General features: G+C 45.3%; 1 protein-coding gene across 1 annotated transcript in view; it reads left to right on the top strand.

Moving 5' to 3' along the window:
• LOC142013814 (sperm flagellar protein 2-like) overlaps window positions 1-20,060 on the top strand; it is a 113,703-nt gene that overhangs the window by 55,687 nt on the left and 37,956 nt on the right. The window contains exons 11-12 of the mRNA XM_074995671.1: window positions 12,843-12,949; window positions 17,118-17,300. Coding sequence (XP_074851772.1) covers window positions 12,843-12,949; window positions 17,118-17,300 — 290 coding nt within the window. The remainder of the gene's footprint in view (window positions 1-12,842; window positions 12,950-17,117; window positions 17,301-20,060) is intronic.

The raw sequence follows: 20,060 nt of genomic DNA, 5'->3' as shown, positions 1-20,060 counted from the left end.
AAGAAGGAGCAGTGGGCTTAAACTGCAGCAAGGGAGGTTTAGATTAGACATTAGGAAAAACTTCCCAAGTGTCAGGATGGTTAAACACTGGAATAAATTACCAAGGGAGATTGTGGAATCTCCATCCCTGGAGAGTTTTAAGAACAGGATAAGTAGATATCTATCAGAGATGGTCTAGATGGTGCTTGGTCCTGCTGAGAGGGCAGGGAACTGGACTCGATGACCTCTTGAGTTTCCTTCCAGTTCTAGTGTTCTATGATTCTATGACAGTATGATATCCTGTGGTTTCTTTCTGGTCTTTTATTATTCATGATTTAACTGCAATACACCACATCCAGTATAGTTGCCTGTAATTGCATCTTCGAACTTGATCTGACCACATTTTAAAATCTGTTCTTACAAACCTCTAAATGATAGGGATTCTAGTACCTTCCCCTGTTGAAGATCTTAACTATCCTTATAATCAGAAAGTTTTTCCTAATAAATCTATATCTCCCTTGCTGCACATTAAGCCCATTACTTCTTGTCCTATCTCCAGTGAATACAGAAAACCATAGATCACAGTCCTTTTTTATAACAACCCTTACAGGTCACCCATTGATTTTCTTTTCTGATGAATAAACATGCCCAGGTTTTTTAACCTTTCCTCACAGGCTGGATTTTCTAAACCTTGTGTGATTTTTATTGGTCTTCTTTGGAGCATGTCCAGTTTGTCTGTATCTTTCCTAACTGGATTGATAATTATTTTTTCTGTTTTATCTTAGCTGTCAACTACTGTGATTATATATAGGTTTAATGCTTGTCAAACTTACCCTGCAAAAGACTTCCATAGAGGCAAATTGAAGCCATTATGCCTATCGATTGTTAATTGCCTCTGTCATATTGACACTAGATTTGTTCAAGAAATCACAGAACTCATTCTTTGGAACTTTCTACTAAAATTTCATTTCCAGTTAATGGGAAGGACAACCAGTATCAGAACAGCTTCCAAGAAGTTGTGTTTTTATTCTCAAATAATGCTATCCAATTTGTATCAGAAGAAAATTGGAGTGAAATTATGATATTCATGTTCATAAAAACTTTTCTGAGGGCTACGACCCAGACAGTTCTTAAGAAATTAAAACAACTGTTTGGTAAAAGAGAATTTCAAGATGTCACTCACCTCTAAATCAAGATCAGCTGTATACTCTGGAAGCAGATGAACAAATACAGATGGCATCTCAGATGAATATGTAATACTTTTAGATCTAAATCCAGGGATCAGCAACCCCAAGCATGCATGCAAAGAGCAGCACGCAAGTGGATTTTCATCAGCACACGAGGCCTGTCCTCCCCCATGCAGCTGGGAGTTTGCTCAAAGCCGTGATGCCTGTGGGTTAACAAAAGACCAGCTAATGCTACCAACTGTCATCTAAGTGGCAAAGCTCTCCATCCTAACGTGCTTATTAATGAAGCTGTTGTAAATAGGACTATTAGTGACTTTAAAAAGTATCATGAGCATTCGGACCATACATAGAGGTCAAAAGGTAAAATTTCCACACTCCACTAAGGAAAGATGGCTGAGCCCAAAATAATCTGTTGTTACAGTCAATAATATAATAAACACTACTGTGTAATATAGTTGTACAGCCTTAGAGTGCATGCTTACTCTAATGGATGCTAGGCTGATCAAGAACAGCTCATTAACAGGAGACAACAAAAGGTCAGCATCATGCACCTGAAGATGGTAATGTACCTTTATAAAAGATACATCTTTTATAAGATGTCAATTTTCAGACAATAACAACATTGGCTAAGCATTACTAATCCTATTGTTAAGGAACAAAGCATGTCATGGTATGTGTTATGCTAGGTGCATTATTTGATACATAGTGTTGCCTAGTGTCACAATTTTATCATGAATTTCATGACATTTCATGTGTTGCTTAAAGCATCAGATCTTAGAGTTGTTAGATTCTCCGTGTTAATTTTATTTATTTTAAAGGAAGTTTTTAGCCTTTGTGGTTGTGGAGGAAAGCTCAAATACCAGAAAACAATAAAAAAGAATCTTATTTTTAAATCAATATGATTTGGGGAGGTCCAAATCATGATTTTTGAATGCTGGTGTTTGGTACATTGCTTTAGGTGGAATGCTACAAAATGCTAAAGAAATGGTGCTGTCTCAAGATGAAGTATATTCAGAAGTGCTTCATTATGGTTATAAAATGATTCTGTGCAAACCTTATCTTAAAATTAAATGAAGAAAAATAATTAAATACTTTTTGTTTCTAAAATGAATTTTACAAGAAGTTTCATCCTGCATTGAGTAAATGGGGAAATAAGTTAAACTTGAGAAAAGCTATCTTAAAAAAATAAAGTATGTGTTAAATTCATTCTTTTAAATCTCACTTTCCTTCTTAGTATGTCAGCCTCATCCCTGTCTCCCCTACTGATCTCTCTCCTAATGACAGAGTTTGTGAGGGAAACAAAAGAGAGAAAATAGGCCATATTACTTGTGGAAGTACTAAAAGACTTAAGCTGACTTGGAGAGTCAGTTCTGAAATCAGAAGAGATGGGGCTTTAGCCTATGCGAACAATGTGATTGCATAGGGCCCCGCTTATACAGAGACGACATGTAACCTGCATCTCATCCAGTAAATCCCAAAATCGAATGGGAATAAGGGGTTTTTGAAATCAAGGGTTCCTTTCAAAAGGCCCTCTGGCTACACGGGCAACGTGTGTTTTGAAACTGGCAGTTCTGAAGCACGTGTGGCTGCCATTATGCTAATGAGGCACTGCATATTCATGGCAGTACCTAATTAACATATCCTGAAGTGCCACATTACCATAGCCCCTGTGAGAGGAGGGGCTACTGTGGCCACAGCCAGAGTGTTATTAGTAGTGATTAATGTTATATATTTCTGATTCTCTTTTCATCCCTGTTTGTATCTCCTATATTTTGTGACTGAATTTCTTTAATTTCCTTTTCCCACGGTTACGTTCTAATGGCCGTGTCTACACGTGCCCCAAACTTCAAAATGGCCACGCAAATGGCCATTTCGAAGTTTACTAAGGAAGCGCTGAAATGCATATTCAGCGCTTCATTAGCATGCGGGCGGCCGTGGCGCTTCGAAATTGACGCGGTTCGTCCCGACGGGGCTCCTTTTCGAAAGGACCCCGCCTACTTCAAAGTCCCCTTATTCCCATGAGCTGATGGGAATAAGGGGACTTTGAAGTAGGCGGGGTCCTTTCGAAAAGGAGCCCCGTCTGGACGAGACGCGCGGCGGCAAGCCGCATCAATTTTGAAGCGCCACGGCCGCCCGCATGCTAATGAAGCGCTGAATATGCATTTCAGCGCTTCCTTAGTAAACTTCGAAATGGCCATTTGCGTGGCCATTTCGAAGTTTGGGGCACGTGTAGATGTAGCCAATATGATCCATGAATGGGGTGTTTACAAAACTCCATGTAGATTCATAAAAGGCAAAACTAGGGGATAGCTACATTTTGGGAAGTTGTTGTAGATAGATAAGAGGGTTTTCAGGAACCTGGAGGCTGTGGGCACACTAGCCCCTCCTTTTGGAAAGGCTATGTTTATGTGGCACTTTGGAATATGCTAATGAGGCACTGCCATGAATATGCAGTGCCTTATTAGTGTAATGGTGGCTTCACATGTTTCAAAACGGCTGACAATTTGGGAAGAAGGGGCTTTCAAAATCAGGGCCATTTGGAAAGGCCTCTGGCGACATGGGCAGCGTGCATTTCAAAACTGGAAGTTTTGGAGTGCTCACAGCCATCATTATGCTAATTAGGTGCTGCATATACCTGGCAGTGCCTCATTGGCATATTCCAAAGTGCCACATTACCATAGCGCCTCCAACAGGAAATAAATCCATCCAAATGAAATTCTGACTCCTGACTGGAGATTGATGGGGTAGTAATGGGGAGCGGTCTGTGTCAGTTGTCTAAAGCAGCTTGACTTAAATAATTTCTTGCAATTTCCAAGAGGTGCTTTAACTATGGTTGGAGAATCAGGGAATACTGAACATTGTCAAGGAGTGTGGCGAATTGATTAAATTAGACTGCAAAATTTCATGATGGTCTTGATGTTCAACATAGGGGGGTGCAGTCATGAGTGACTGGACTTGTGGTTTGTGGTAAGGGTCTTCAACACTACAAGTTGGTTAGCTTTGGCTAACTTCACATCATAAAATTACTAGACACATCAGAATCTGGAAGCTTGGAGTTGGGTGCAGTTCACCTAAGGTATACTTGTAATGCAGAGGCAAAGCAAGACCTGCATTCTACTTAAGGAGCTGGTTTCACTCTCCAGTTCTGATACCATGATTTGCATGTGTTACCACTGGTATTTACAGGAGACAGATGGGCAAGCAGATAATCCAGCTCCTTCTGTCTGTCTTTTAGGCTGGTGGCTTCTTCCTCCAGGTCTCAATTCAGTTCACCTCCTTCACAAGGTTCCAGCTCTTGTCTCTTGTGTGCTCAGTGTCTTGCTTACTAGGCAGACACATTTTTCTTTCCTTGGTCAACTCTTCACATTTGTCTGCTAGAGCTAGCCTTCTGAATGTCAGCTCTCTTTTGCTTGGTCTATCCCTCTTTTTTAACCAATGCTTTCACCACCCGCAAACATGTCCAGTCTGTTCCCTAGAACTACATCTCATGAGCCCTAATCTTGTTACATAGTTCATTGTAGAGAGCATTCATCTGGTTCTGCAGGCTGGAGGGGAGCCTGGTGCCCAACCAAGAGTGCTATCCATCAGTCATACTCTGCCTTTTTGAACCAAGTTTCTCTCTGTTTTTCACACCTCTCATGAGGGAACCCCACTTTTCCTCACAGCCCCCTCACTGGGCTCTTCTCCCCTAGGGTCATTTCAGGGCCATGGTCCTGCCTCAGGTCCTGCAACACCTGTTATACGTCTTGCATGTTCTGTTCCCTCCGGACTGGAGGCTGGATTTTGTCTTTAGGCAAAAGGTTGTTTAACTCTCATGACTGCTTTCTCATTTTTATTGTATGGGTCTCAATCTTGCTTTCTTGCCTAGTCCAGGTTTGCCAATAAGTAGGAGACCTGGGTCTATAAGAGGAAGTGTACTGCCTTTCTGAGTCAAAATTTTTCTCAGAGCAATACCATCTTATGTGGCCCATTTCCCCACAATAGAAACAAATTGTCCCTCTGGTGACCTTCCAGGCCCTTAACTGAGTCCCAACAGTTCTCATTCTGCATTCTTTATATCCTTGGCCTCAGTTGTTCATGGCTGGATGCCTTGGTCAGCCTGGCCTTGGTAGTGCTGAAGGCAACCAGTCTGGCCTTACAACTATGGCTTGTATCAGAATAAATCCTTCTGATTCTTTCCTCTGTAGCAGCTGGGTGGATGTTGCTATGGCTGTCAAGCTCACTGCCAAGCCTAAGAATAGTGATCCTGGAATAATTGCTGTCAAAGCGCCTCCCTGGTTTAACTGTGTTGCTGCTGTGCAGTTTGCTGGGGCACAGCAGATTCTGCAGCTGTTGCTGCTGGCCTAGCACTCACATAAGTTACTCCAGGGTCCCTTGTCTGCTGGGGCTTTACCCACTTTTACCTACTTTGGTACCATGGTGCACTCATCTCTCATGAGTGTTCTCTGGCCAAGTGTGTGTGCCTTCACTCTGTCTCTCTGTGGTGGTTCTTCAGTGCCTCAGCCCTCACATCAAGTCATATGCAATCTGTTTTTTTAGATAACAAGGCAAAGTCCAAGAGGGGCCTCTCTCAGTTCCCTCAGTAATGTCTCTCTCTGTGGCTATGTCTACACGTGAAGCCTACATCAAAGTAGCCTATTTCGATGTGGCGACATCGAAATAGGCTATTTCGATGAATAGCATCTACACGTCCTCCAGGGCCGGCAACGTTGATGTTCAACTTCGACGTTGCGCAGCCCAACATCGAAATAGGCGCAGTGAGGGAACGTCTACACGCCCAAGTAGCACACATCGAAATAGGGATGCCAGGCACAGCTGCAGACAGGGTCACCGGGCGGACTAACGCTTCCGGGGCAACAGCTAGCCGCTCCCTTAAAGGGCACCTCCCAGACACACGCAGCCTGCACAGCACGCGGTCTGAGGAGCCATAGTCACACAGACCCCGGGCGCCACAGTCATGGACCCCCAGCAGCAGCAGCAGCAGCAGCAGCAGCAGCAGCAGCAGCAGCTAGAGGTCCACCCAGCCCTCCCGGCAGGAGCAGGGCTTGCCCTGCTCCGTGCCATGCGGGAGGCAGCTGAGCACCTCCTTGCCCCAGAGGAGGAGATGCCCCCAGGGCAGCAGGGCTCAACACCTACCCCTGCAGCAACCCGCCCTCCCCCCGCCTCACACGCCGGCGGCTGTGGAGCTACCCCACCAGCACCGACTGGTGGGAGCGGCTGGTGCTTGGGGAGTGGGACGACGACCGCTGGCTCAGGAACTTCAGGATGAGCCAGCAGACATTTCTGGAGCTGTGCCAGTGGCTCACCCCCGCACTCAGGCACCAGGACACCGCCATGCGGCGTGCCCTCACAGTGCAGAAACGGGTCGGCATCGCTGTCTGGAAGCTGGCCACTCCAGACAGCGACCAATCCGTGGGCCAGCAGTTTGGTGTCGGCAAGGCCACCGTCGGGGCTGTCTTCATGGAGGTAAGCGAACCCACGGGGGGAGGGCAGGGCAGGGCAGGGGGGCCAGGGCAGGGCAGGGCCACGCACACCCTGCTCACCCCTCATTGGTGCTGTCCCATGTGCTTTCTCTGCAGGTTGTGCGTGCCATCAACGCCATGCTCCTGCACAAGCTCGTGAGGCTGGGGGACCCAGATGCCACCATCGCCGCCTTTGCCACCCTGGGCTTCCCCAACTGCTTCAGGGCTCTGGATGGGACTCACATCCCCATCCGCGCCCCGCATCACAGTGGAGGACGATACCTGAATCGAAAGGGCTACCATTCTGTCGTCCTCCAGGCCTTGGTGGACAGCCGGGGACGTTTCCAGGACATTTATGTGGGCTGGCCTGGCAGCACCCATGACGCCCGGGTTTTCCGGAACTCGGGCCTGTGCCGCCGGCTGGAGGCAGGGACCTACATCCCCCAGCGGGAGATCCCTCTGGGGGACACCACCATGCCCTTCTGCGTCATCGCAGATGCGGCCTACCCCCTCCGGCCGTGGCTCATGCACCCTACACGGGCCATCTCTCCGCTAGCCAGGAGCGCTTCAACGAGCGCCTGAACCACGCGCGCCAGGTGGTGGAGCGCTCATTTGGCCGCCTGAAGGGACGCTGGAGATGTCTCCTGACCCGCCTGGATGCAGGCCCCAACAACATCCCCCAGATTGTGGGTGCCTGCTGCGCCCTGCACAATTTGGTCGAGAGCAAGGGGGAGACCTTTTTCCAGGGCTGGGCTGCGGAGGCCGGCAGGGCACACGTCCAGCCACCTGCTGCCCCCAGTCAGCAGGTGGACCCCGAGGGGACCCGGGTCCGGGAGGCCCTGCGGGCCCACTTTGATGAACAGGCCGCGGGGTGAACTCTGCCCCGGCCCCCTACTGCCCGCCCCTTCCTCCCCCACACTCCTACCCCAACGCCTACACCATGGAGCACCCCACCGCACCACCCTCCCACTTGTCCTGGACAAATGACAGCACGCACTTGTGGCTGAACGTAAACTTTTTTTTTTTTCTTTCCGAACCTTTTTTTTTTAACTGTAAATAAATATTTGAACCACAAACCAAAAACTATGTACAAACGTTGAACAAAAGCAATATGTACAAAAATAAAACAATACAAAGAAACAACTGTCCGCAATAATAAAAAGAAAACCAGGGAGGATAAAAGGGAGAACTATTTACATGGGGGGGACGGGGCAAACTGGGGGCCAAAAACAACAGGGTCCAACTATATACAAGGGGGGGGGCCACGTCCCGGGCCCCTCGCCCCTATAGCCCGGCACCGGGCGTTGGCGGCCGGGAGCCCCACCGCGGTCGCAGCCTGGTCCGTGGCTGGGTGGGAGCGGGCTGGACTGGAAGGTACGGTGGCCGGCGAGTGTCAGGTGGCTCCAGGGGTCCCTCGGCGCTCCGGCCCTCGCCGGTGGGTGGCGAGGCGACGGCGGACGGGACGGCGACGGGCGGAGCAGCTGGTGGTGGGGCTGCAGGAGCAGGCAGGGCGGGCGATGTTGCGGCCGGCGCGGCATGGGGGGCCAGGTAGTCCACCAAGCGGTTAAATGTCTCCATGTAGGCCCCCCATGCCTCCTGGTGCCAGGCCAGCGGCCACTCCTGCAGCTGGAGGTGCTGCTCCGCGACCTCCAGCTGCCGACGGTGGATGGCCAGCAGCTGGGGGTCCATCGCCATCGGTGGTTGGTGGCGCGGGGTCCGCCATCTAGCCCGCCGTGGGGCCGGTCGGTCCTCGGCCAAGGGGCTGCCCTGGAGCGATGGTCCCGGAGGGCTCTGACTGACTGACGCCTGACTGGATGTCCCTGAGCTCCCTGTAAAAGGGGCAAGTGACGGGGGTGGCCCCAGATCGGCTGGCCGCATCCCGGGCCCGGGAGTAACGCTGCCGCAGCTCCTTGACCTTACTCCTGACGTGGTCAGGAGTGCGGGCAGGGTGACCCTGGGCAGCCAGGCCGTCGGCCAGCCGAGCGAACGCATCCGCGTTCCGCCTCTTGCTCCCCATTACCTGGAGCACCTCCTCCTCGCTCCAGAGCCCCAGCAGGTCCCGCAGCTCGGCCTCCGTCCAGGAGGGGCCCCACTGCCGCTTGCCAGCCTGGCTGCCCTGGCTCCCCTTGGGAGGGGTCCCCTGGGGGCGCTGGGGGGGCTGCCGGCCATCCATCGCAGCTGTGTGGGGGGCTGAGGGTGGTGCAGGCTGGCCGCATGTGCAGGCTGCAGCCTGCACGTTCCCTCAGCTTCCTGCAGAGGAAGGGAGGGGGAGGGGACCTTTAAGGGGCCGCTCCACGCGGCCACCAGTGAGCTGAGGGGCTGGAGAGAGCGTCTCTCAACCCCCCAGCTGATGGCCGCCATGGAGGACCCGGCAATTTCGACGTTGCGGGATGCGGATCATCTACACGTTCCCTACTTCGACGTTGAACGTCGAAGTAGGGCGCTATTCCGATCCCCTCATGAGGTTAGCAACTTCGACGTCTCGCTGCCTAACGTCGAAGTTAACTTCGAAATAGCGCCCGACGCGTGTAGCCGCAACGGGCGCTATTTCGAAGTTAATGCCGCTACTTCGAAGTAGCGTGCACGTGTAGACACAGCTTGTTTGTCCCTGCTCTGGAATAAAGCAGTGCCCCAGGTCTCCTTCCCTGCAGGCAATGTCTTTGACCTCTGAGGACCTTTCTGGCCCCAATCCATCAGCTGGGTCACTATATTTCGGTTCCCCACTTGAGCACCTGAATGTCTAGACCGCTCCCCCTCCCATTGGCTGATAGGGTGCGGGGGGCACCTGTACTCTGGGTCTCAGGCAAGGGACCCCATTGATAGCAGCTGTCTGCAACATCTGTTTGAAAAATTATATTGTTTCTCTAATTCTCACATCCCCATGGGCCCAGCAGCTTCTTCACCTTTATGTTAGGATCTTGTCCCGGTCCAGTCCCAGCAGCTAACCCAAAGCACAATCTGCCCTTCTCCAGCAAAAAATGTACTGTGCACTTACTCTAGTCCAACAGCTCTCATAACACTAGCTTGCCAGACCAGTGTTTCCTGTAAGCTGAAAGCTTGGACAGCCACCCAAGTGAGATTCAAACACTGCCCAGCTGATTAGCAGAGCACCCACAGCTGACAGCATTTGTTTCTATGGGTGCTGCACATCCATATATGTCTGGGTGCACATGACAAAATTTATTCCACACATTGATGGAAAAAAATTAGAGGGAACACTGTACTGACCCTGATTGGCTGCTTCCCAAACAGCCACTCTAAGCAGCTCAAAAGACTTCTCTACAGCCTTTTTCTGGGGCATGATATGTCATAACTACAAAGCCTCCAACAGAGGGCCTTTGGACCTAGTTTAACCTGTCACAGGATGTTCATGTGGAAGACTTGACTCCTTGGTTGTGTCCAGCTGCAAATCCTCTAACTGGGCTGGATGTGGTCATTTCTCAGGTTTTCCGAGGGTCAGTATGGAGTTGAGAGGGTATTATAGGCCAAGTCTGCTCTGCCACTGATACTCCTTTTCCTGACCCATGAGGGGCCTTTCATCACTTTAACCTACATAAGCTCAAGCCCTGGAATAGCTTCTGGGAGTGTCCAGAATGGAGAAGAGCTAGACTCAGGTTGTTGGTATGTTCTCTTCCTTTCTGGGTGTTGCTCCAACAAGTGACTGGCAGTCCAGATATGCAGTTCAAAATACGAGTATAGAATAGAGTACAAAAGATAGATCTGGGCTGCCTGGTTCCATTCTATATCTGCAATGAGATGCCAAAAGTAAGCAGTCAGTATTGGCCCATGGCTTTGTCAGAGAAAATTCAGCAATTTCAGCAGCTTTAGGAGTACAAATGTAATTCAAATAATCAAATGTCAATGAAAAGGTGAGGATGAATTCACTAAAATGTATTCTAGAAGCAGCGAAGCCCAACCTAGGTCTTCACCAGACAATAAGCTGATGACAAGCTCAGTTTGGTCTGGTCATCAGGATACGTCATGGGCTACATCAAGAGCCCATAAGTGTTCAGATTGTGTTCCAGAGAGACCATAGGTAGCACTACTAGAGCTGCTGGGAGTTGTGAGCAGACAAAGGCATTTTTCAGTTGCAGCTGAGCAAGCTGATCATGAAAGTTCTGGACCAAATTCATCATTTCAGCAATAAACATTCCAGGCCCTGGAACCAAACACATAAAGAGGAGTGTGAACAAATTGTCAGGACAGACAGATAATTGGCCTTAGTTTGAGCAGGAGCAGTGTCAGAATTAGCGAGCTGCTTGGATTATCCCCAATAAGGTAGTAATGTTGAACAGACTGGAGTGGCTGTCTTCATTAGAAGACTATATACCTGTTCAACCCTTGCTTGTGAATTGGTTGGGCCCTTATTCTCACAGGGAATTACCTCAGGTGGTTTATCAAGCACAGAAGAGTCAGGGTCAGGCATGACTCCATAGGCTGACTCATCAAGCTCAGACCATTCATCACAAAAACTGGTTAAGTCCTTCAGTAGTGGAGAGTCACAGGCTGAAAGCAGGAAGGAGCGTGGAGATAGAGAATCAGTTTCTAAAACACAGTAGTTTTGCTATTTAGTACTTAAACAGGTTCTCTGTGCCCACTGCTACTGCATTTTTTCTTTATGAACTGTCTTTCGTAGGAGGTCTTTGGTTTTCTGTCTGCCGTGAATACAGTAGGAACTAGAAAATCTATGTAATTATGTGCATGTTTTTAAAGCACAACACGTCCAGACTGTATGTAATAGAAACATAATGAAATACACTATTTCTGATAATGTTTGGTGAAGATGTCACTTGGAGGCCCTATGGAAACCCAGTCTTCAAGAAAACTGGCAGTAATGCTAGACAGGCAAAAGATCAATTTTGCTCTCAAAATTTAAATCGTATGAGTGAACCTCCATGTTTTAAATTTTACTGGATTAAAAGTGATTGTACAATAAATCCTAATCTATCTTGTCTGTGTTTTAAAGTCCAATTTTAAACTGAGGAGCTCAACACATCTGTCTCATTTATCTGTGTTTTGTGTCTACATTTGAAATTTATGAATATAACCTCACTTTTCTATTTAATCAGTTAAAAGTGCCTTCTTGTTTATTAAAGACGAATAGATATACACTAGTTTTTTTTTAATTTCCTTATAAAACCTCTCTGTGTTAGATATCTATAATTTCCAACAGGTAGGCTGTTAAAGAATTTTATATTGAACTAAAGTTAAATTATTTAACTGTAGCTGGAAGGTTTTGAAAGTGCATCATGGTCTAAAGTTTCATTCTCTCATATCTACTTGTTTTCAAGAAGTAAACATATGGTCTATGTCTAGATGGGATGCTGCTGCCAGCGGCATCATGCAAATGAGGGCATGTGGCAATACAAATGGCCACTCATTTGCATAGTCGCGTGCCTCATTTGCAAACTCGTGCAAGGTTGCTGTCTTGGTAGAGGCTTCTGTCAGCATAAAACAAGCCATGTAAACAGGGTTTTGTCTGCAGAAACCTCCCTTGTTGGCAAACCCTTATTCCTTATTTGTTTCAGGAACAAGGGACTACCGACAAGGGGTTTTTTGCCAACAGAACCCCATCTACATGGCTTATTTTGTGCCGACAAAAGCCTCTGCTGGACAGTTGCCTTGCATGAGTATGCAAATAAGTCATGTGACTATGCAAATAAGTGTCCATTTGCATTGTTGAATGCCCTATTTGCATGACACTGCCAGCGGCAGCACCCCATCTAGCTGTAGCCATGATGTATTATAATTAACCTAAACTGAAGAATGTGGACCTTATGAATCGAAAAGAAAGTGTTGGTAGCAATGGTGATAGTCATATATAAAACTATGTTGGTATGTGGCAGCTGGCATTTGTGATGGCTTTACTACTTATTAATTGCCCATGTAGTCTAATCAGAGATGGATTAGTGAGCACAGTACAGATGAAGAGATCAAACATGCAAAATAAATGCAATTTACCATACCAATTTACCTGAAGTTCATCAGGTGATTATCAAAAGAGTTTTCAGGATTGTACATGTGGTGTCATTCACAATGTGTATATTTTAAATACACAAATGTAGGAGTCGAAACTACAGAGGACACTATTGCCTTTTGTGAACTACACTAACAGTATTTCTATATACTTTCTTTAATATCAATATTTCAATTCAGAAATTGCTGATATGTCTATTTGCTATCCATTTGTCACATTTTTTATTTTTTCCACTAGGTTTAATGTCAAATAAAGCATTTATTGACATTCTTCTTGACTTGATTACTTTAAACCTTGGAACAAACAGCCTTCCTGATGTATGGATGCGCCTCACAATTTCAGATGTAAGTTTTACATTCTGTTTTCATTTCTATAGATCTCCTCACTTGAATATTGTGCCCGTTTGGTGGGTGAATATGCAGTTCCGGGTAATATAAGGTAAATGTGGTCTTCTGTTTACCATGAGGAAGCCAAGAAAATAATTATTAAATGATGTTCAGGGATCTTCCATCAATCAATCAGTTCCTTCCCATAAGACTGTTTGTGGATGCTACCATGACAAGATTTAATGATTCAAGAGATACTGAGCATCTGTAATTCCAATATGTAAGTCAATGGAAGCTCCTGTCCCTTAAATCTTTTAGAGCTGATCAGATACTCCATGGAATTCCCCCTTGTGCAAATAACCCACATAGGCTACGTCTACACTAGCACACTATGTTGAAGTAGCCTATTTTGATGTAAGAACATCGAAATAGGCTACTTCTACACGTATCGTCTACACATCCTCCAGAGCTGGTGCCATCGATGTTCAGTGTTGAAGTAGTGACGGAGAATGTCGAAAGGAGCCGCCCTGGAAGGAAATGCGGAACGTCCACACACACAAGCGCTCCCCCTCAAAATAAGGGGCCAGCAAAGCCCCAAGCTGCTCCCTTAAAGGGTCCCTCCCAGACACTTTTGGCCTGCACAGCACGAGATCCACAGAGCCGACAACCGGTTGCAGACCCTGTGCATGCAGCATGGACCCCCAGCTGCAGCAGTAGCAGCCAGAAGCCTTGGTCTAAGGGCTGCTGCACGCAGTGACCATAGAGCCCCACAGCGGCTGGACAGAGTGTCTCTCAACCCCTCAGCTGATGGCTGCCATGGAGGACCCCACTATTTCGACATAGCGGGATGTGGATCATCTACGCACGCCCTAGTAGGATAAGAATAGCGATTTCGACGTCTTGCCGCCTAACGTCGATTTCAAGATCGAACTAGCTCATGGCACGTGTAGACGCAACGCGTACTATTTCACATTGTGCCAGCTACTTCGAAGTAGCTGGCTAGTGTAGACGCACCCATAAAGTTCTCTGTAGGACATAAGTCCATTACAACCATAGTATTTTATTGCTATATTTATTGAGGCCTTTCTCATATATAGTATATGAGGGTCTCAGACATTAATAAATTTATTCTTAGACCGCCATTTTGGTAATAGGAATTACCTCCATAACTGAGAAACAGCAACATCAAGTCACTTTCACTGAACTGAAGTAGAATCAGTGGCAAAGCTTCAGACAGAATGTACATCTCCTGAGTCAATCCAGAGCCTACCCAGTAGACTGTGTTTGCTCTTTTTTCAATGTAAATCTAAGATATGGAAATATCCCAGGGTAGGCAGAGGTTGGATCAGCATAGTCCTAAATGTGTTTCTCCAAGATGCTTGAATTTTCTGAAGTCAAAAATCATATTCCTATCTTTCCAAACGTTTTAACATTAAATTTCCCAAATAATTCTGTTTTTATTAACAGCACATGCCTCCAAAATTAAGGGATAAGGAAGATTATCTGATTTAGCAAATTTGGATTCTTCCAGAAAAAGGTAAACTCTCTGAGACTGAACTGCATTTATAGTGAGTGAGGTTTAACACTAAGGCTTTAATTGACTTGTGTGCTACTGACAATTTTGTTTGGGCTCTTTGCACATCAGTGAATTTCACTAAGTACCTGATCATCAAGGTTTTAAGTAAGAGGAGCACCCATTGACTTAGAATGAAAAGGTAGATGCTCAGGACCTCTTGCAACAAGGCCTTAAATCTCATAAATCTTTGCACTGTAAAAGAATTAAACAGAAAAATGTGAGTCAGCTATTCAGTTTGTTGTTAGTGTAAACATACATGCAGGCTTCGGTCTTTCCTAGGCTGATGGTCAAACCAAAGAGGCAAGTGGCTTCAGCAAACTTGTTGATGATAAACTGGAGATCAGATTCCTTGTGTGCCATAAGTGCACAGTCATCAGCAAAAAAGGCTTCAAGGATGAGCCTCTCAAGTGTCTTGATTTTTGCATTCAAACAGCAAAGATTGAAAAGTGACCCATCAAGCCTCTACTTTATCTAGATTCCATGGTCCAGGTCCCTGACTGCCTGGCTGAGGATGCATGTGAAAAAGAGGTTGAATAGCACTGAGGCCAGAACACACCCTTGCTTCATGTCATTGGATATCTCAAATGGATCTGAAGACTTGCCATTCAAAAGAACAAAGCCAGTCATGTCATCGTGGAACAGGCATATGAGGTTGATAAATCTTCTCGGGCAGCCGAATTTTGACAGGATAATCCACAGAGCTTTTCTATTAACAGTGTCAAATGCCTTGATCAGGTCTATAAAGATGGCATATAAATCCAACTTCTGCTCTATGCACTTTTCCTGGACCTGACAAACAGCAAAGATCATGTCAGTGGTGCTGCAGCCTGGGCAGAAACCATACTGTGGCTCTTGTAGGTTCTCCTATGAGATCCTGGTGATCAGACATTTGAGGAGGACTTGAGCCAAGATCTTCCCAGCAGTATAGAGAAGGGAGATGCCCTGGTAATTTTCACAGGCAGCTGTGTTGCCCTTGTTCTTGAAGAGCAAGATGATTGTGGCACCCCTAAAGTCTTTGGGCATGTCTTCTTCTTCCCAGATACTGGTCAAAATGCTGTGAAGGGCTTCAAGTGACACTGGTCCTGCTGCCTTGAAAATTTCAGCAGGGACACCGTCCATCCCAGAGGCTTTGCCAGAGCTGACCTGGCTGATTGCCTTTTTGACCTCATCCATTGTAAGGGGTAGGTCAAGACTGTCCATAATGGATTTCTGAGGCATCTGATCTAGGGCCACAGGGTTGACAATGGAAGGCCTGTTGAAACGGTTGCTGAAGTGCTCTCTCCACCTATCATTGATGCTGCTCTTCTCCCTCAGGAGGGTCATGCCATCTGCAGACAGGAGAGATGTATTGCTTGGCTTTGAAGGTCCATATACAGCTTTGATAGCATCAAAGAACATCTTGGAGTTCTAGGTGTCAGCGTAGTGTTGGACTTCATCAGCTTTTCTCTCCCACAACCTCATCTTGCATTTCACGAAGTGCAGTCTGTGCCTGACTCTGAAGGCAAAAGGAATCAAGGTAGGCCTCGCAAGAGGTATAAAGACTGCATGAAAGCCAACATTGCTCATGCTGGATTAAAGCCAAAGCAGCTAGAGCAGTATGCAGAAGACTGAACAGGCTGGCATGCGACACTCATATGACAACTTCAAAGAGCAGCGACACATACGCCTGATTGATGCTCATGAGGGAAGAAAAGCAATGGCAGAAGCCACACCGACAGAGCCAGGACAATTCCCTTGCTCCTACTGTGAACACCCATGCCATTCAAGGCTTGGACTCAGCCACATGTGAGTCCACAACCAATGAGCCTGTGCAAGCTCAAGATGTCATCGTCGGACATGATAGACCACCAAGTACATGCAGGCTAAATGGAGGATTACTTACATTGCTAATATAAAATGAGTAGCTAATTATGTATCCCACAACACCTTCTTTAAGTATCTTTAGTCCTCTGAAGTGTTTCATTTTCCAAGCCAGGCTTTCATTAAAGGGTACCCATGTACATTGCTGCATGTTTGGTGAAATACAGTGAAAACCCAGTCTCCAAAAAGGAACAGGAAAAATCCTCTGCCCCTTATGTATGTTAGAAATCTCACTGTAGGAAACCACAATGATTACATAGGCTATAAATACAGATCCTTAGAAATTCAGGAGAAGGATTCTGCTGCCACTCGGGAGACCTTTCCTAGGTGTAATATATTCCCCTCTTTGCTGTGAACATAGTGGACACTACAGAAAATAGATAATAATTGATGGGTCTGTGCGTATGACCCAAACCAAGGACCTGCCTACTGCTCCCCATCTCCCATGAGCTCACGGGAATAAGGGGACTTCGAAGTAGGTGGCGTGCTTTCGAAAAGGAGCCCCGTCTGGACGCGCCGCGCGGCGGCAAGGCTCGTCAATTTCGAAGCGCCGCTGCCGCCCGCATGCTAATAAAGCGCTGAATATGCATGTCAGCGCTTCATTAGTAAACTTCGAAATGGCCATTTGCATGGCCATTTCGAAGTTTGGGGCACGTGTAGACACAGCCAAAGAGTATCTTATTGTACTAATGCAAGAAATGTTTATTCACAAAAATATGGTTCAAATTATTTGTAATTTTATTTTTATAGTTACAAAATCTGGCAGCAACATTAACAGTGAACTCAGAACTTATTGATTGGCGCAGATTCTTATTAACAGCGGCTCAACCATGGCCAATTCCTTCTGTGATACAGCTCCTTCAAACTCTGCATAGCTTTAAGGCTGTTGATGAAGCAGCATCAGGCTTTGTTACACAGGAATACTATAATCAGGTTAGAATTCTTTCTTTTTTGGGATAATATTATTTTGTATTTTAATCAAAAGGTGTATTATGAATTTTGTTCATTTAGTTTTATAAACTAAATAATAATTTTGGCATTTTGGGGATCCTTTTTGGTGAAACTTGTCTGTGTAGAGAAACAAATAAACTTTCCTAGACTGAGTCCAATATTTGCAAATCTCATCCACAGTTTTTAATAATAAGAATGAGATTAGGTGGACTGGGCACAATCATTCATCTTTCTTCAGGAACTAATTTCTAATGAAAATCTTCCCTGTTCTTAAGAATAGAAACTGAAAAACTTGTTTGATTTTTGTTGTTGTTGTTCTCCTAATTTATCCAGATTTTTGTTTATTTTGATAGCTCTACTTAGACTGCAAAATATCCATAATTTTATCATTACTTATTTAAATATGCAATTTTTTGCAAATGAGAATTGATTTTTCATCCTGCAGCTGCTGAGAAATTACAATATTCTTTAGTTCTAATGCATAAGAAAACTTTAGTTGAGGTCTTTGTTTTGCATAGTTCCCTAAGGATTTGAGGATGGGAGGTTTCATAAAAGTAAAAGAATTTTAGGCAATATGCCTTTCAGAGGCATCTATACTACTCTTCCTGCAAAAGTAAATGTTGGCAATATAATTTTAGAAGCCTCTGATTTTCAGAATATCTTCCTCCGAAGTCTCATTTATCCAGCTACCTTTTAGCAGCAAGTGTCCCAATACATTTGAAGAGAAACCAGCCCTGCCAGCACTGGAAAAACCGCAAAAAGCTGTAGTTATAGATGTTGCACCCACGTACACGTTACTGTGATATTTTTCACTGCAGTGCTAGAGATTAAAATATACCAACAGCTCCAAAGTCAACAGAATGTTAATGTAGCATTTTTAACACAGGATGCTAGTTTGAACATCCTTTAAACTTAGCATCTGATAGGAACACCATGAAGTCTGAACATTGTCGTGGTTGCCCTGCAGATCTGTCAGTGTGTCTGAACTGGCAAAACGAAACCAAGTTTACTGGGGTATGACGGTTTTCTTTATAAAGGGTAAGAATGTTGAAATGTAGAGCTAAAAATGTAGCATTCTCATTTTTTCCTCTCCTTTCCACCAATATGTCCTTGCATGGCAAGTGGTGAGTAAGGAAGAATGATGCTGGAGTTTTTTTTTTAAAAATTCCTTGAGAAATATAATTCCGTTAATTAGTATGTCAGCACTATATAATGTCCTGCTAAGAAGAGGTGTTGTTCCAGACCTTGTTTCCACCTGGCTTACATTTCTATTTCAGAGAACGTAGCCTGGACCAATAGCTATCATCAGTGAATACTATGGCTGCATATAGGCATGGAAGGATTAGGCTATGTCTACACTTGCCCCCTTCTTCATAGTTCATAAAGTTACTTCGAAGTTGCGCAGGTACTTCGAAGTGCCTGCAGCTACCTGGCATGCCAGCACTTTGAAGTTTGACACTTCGAAGGTGCCGTGGTGAGAATTAACCTAATGAAGTGCTGCATATTCATCACAGCACTTCATTAGTATTCTCCAATCAGGCTGATTACCATGCCTCCTGCAAAGAAGGGGGTGTAGACATAGCCTTAGAGGCCCGAATCAGCTGGCCACAGGCCACCTGAGGGAGTCTAATTGCCACCAGTGTAAACATACTCTAAGTAACTTTGGAGCTTCAGTCTCCTCAAAAATCAGGAGCAGGCTCCTAAGTCACTTTTGAAAATGGGACTTTACTTAGCTGTTTTTGAAATTTTTACCAAAGCCTATTTAACTCTTCAGAACTCCTCCAAAAATTTAAAAATTTTTAAAAGGTTCGCCGGGTTTAAAATCCTCCAAAAATCTTCCGGATCCCACAAATCATACCATATATTACAATTATAATTTTACAATATAAATACACATTTACAAAGGGGGAAATGTAACCAGGACTTTTCAGAATTATGAAAACCAACACCGAACTCTCTTGACAAAGTTTTAAATTAATATTTCTGCTCTCAGTTACACCTTGAAACTGCATTGAAGTCAATGGATTTGTATGGAGAAACAGCAGTCAAAATTTGCCTCACTGCTTTTAAAGCTACCCAGTGACAAACTCTGTATCTTTCACTTTGTCATTTACAGATGTTTCGTGACTTTTACAAGTTTAACTCTTTGATGTAGAATTAATGACTCATCATCTCTAGAACAGAATTCACTATAGGGTTAATTAGTCACTAGCTATAGTCCGGAAAGTAAGAAAAGAACAAGAGCACTGAGTTGGTAAAGAGCTGTTCAGCCATGTAGAGATGTGTTATCTGTAAAGAAAAGCCACTGAACTCTTTGTTAAGGAGGCCCTGCAAAGCTAACATGAAAATCCACTTAATCTGTAAGTTATCTGCAGAATTCTTGCTACAGACCTGTCCATAGAAGGTATTCAATACAGAAACTTGACACTTTCTGTGTTTTTGAAAAAACAGCTTAATACAGGTGGAACCTCTCTAGTCCATCACTCTCTTGTCCAGCAACATCCATAATCTGTCATGATTTTGGTTAGCTGGATGGCCACTTATCATGGATGTAGCCAAGTTTCCTGTGCTCCCATCAAGTCCAAGTTCTCAGTGTTCTGTGCTGTTACTTAGCTCTAATTTACCCCTAACTGTCTTCTAAAAGCCCAGTAAGCAGCTGAAGTGTTAGTAATGTGCTGGGCAATATTGACCTTCTGTAGTCCATAAAATTCTCTTGTTCAGCATGCATCAGATACAAAGATG

Source organism: Carettochelys insculpta, chromosome 5, assembly GCF_033958435.1.
Source record: "Carettochelys insculpta isolate YL-2023 chromosome 5, ASM3395843v1, whole genome shotgun sequence".
Lineage (NCBI taxonomy): Eukaryota > Metazoa > Chordata > Testudines > Carettochelyidae > Carettochelys > Carettochelys insculpta.
This window is presented reverse-complemented; position numbering and strand designations above follow the sequence as displayed.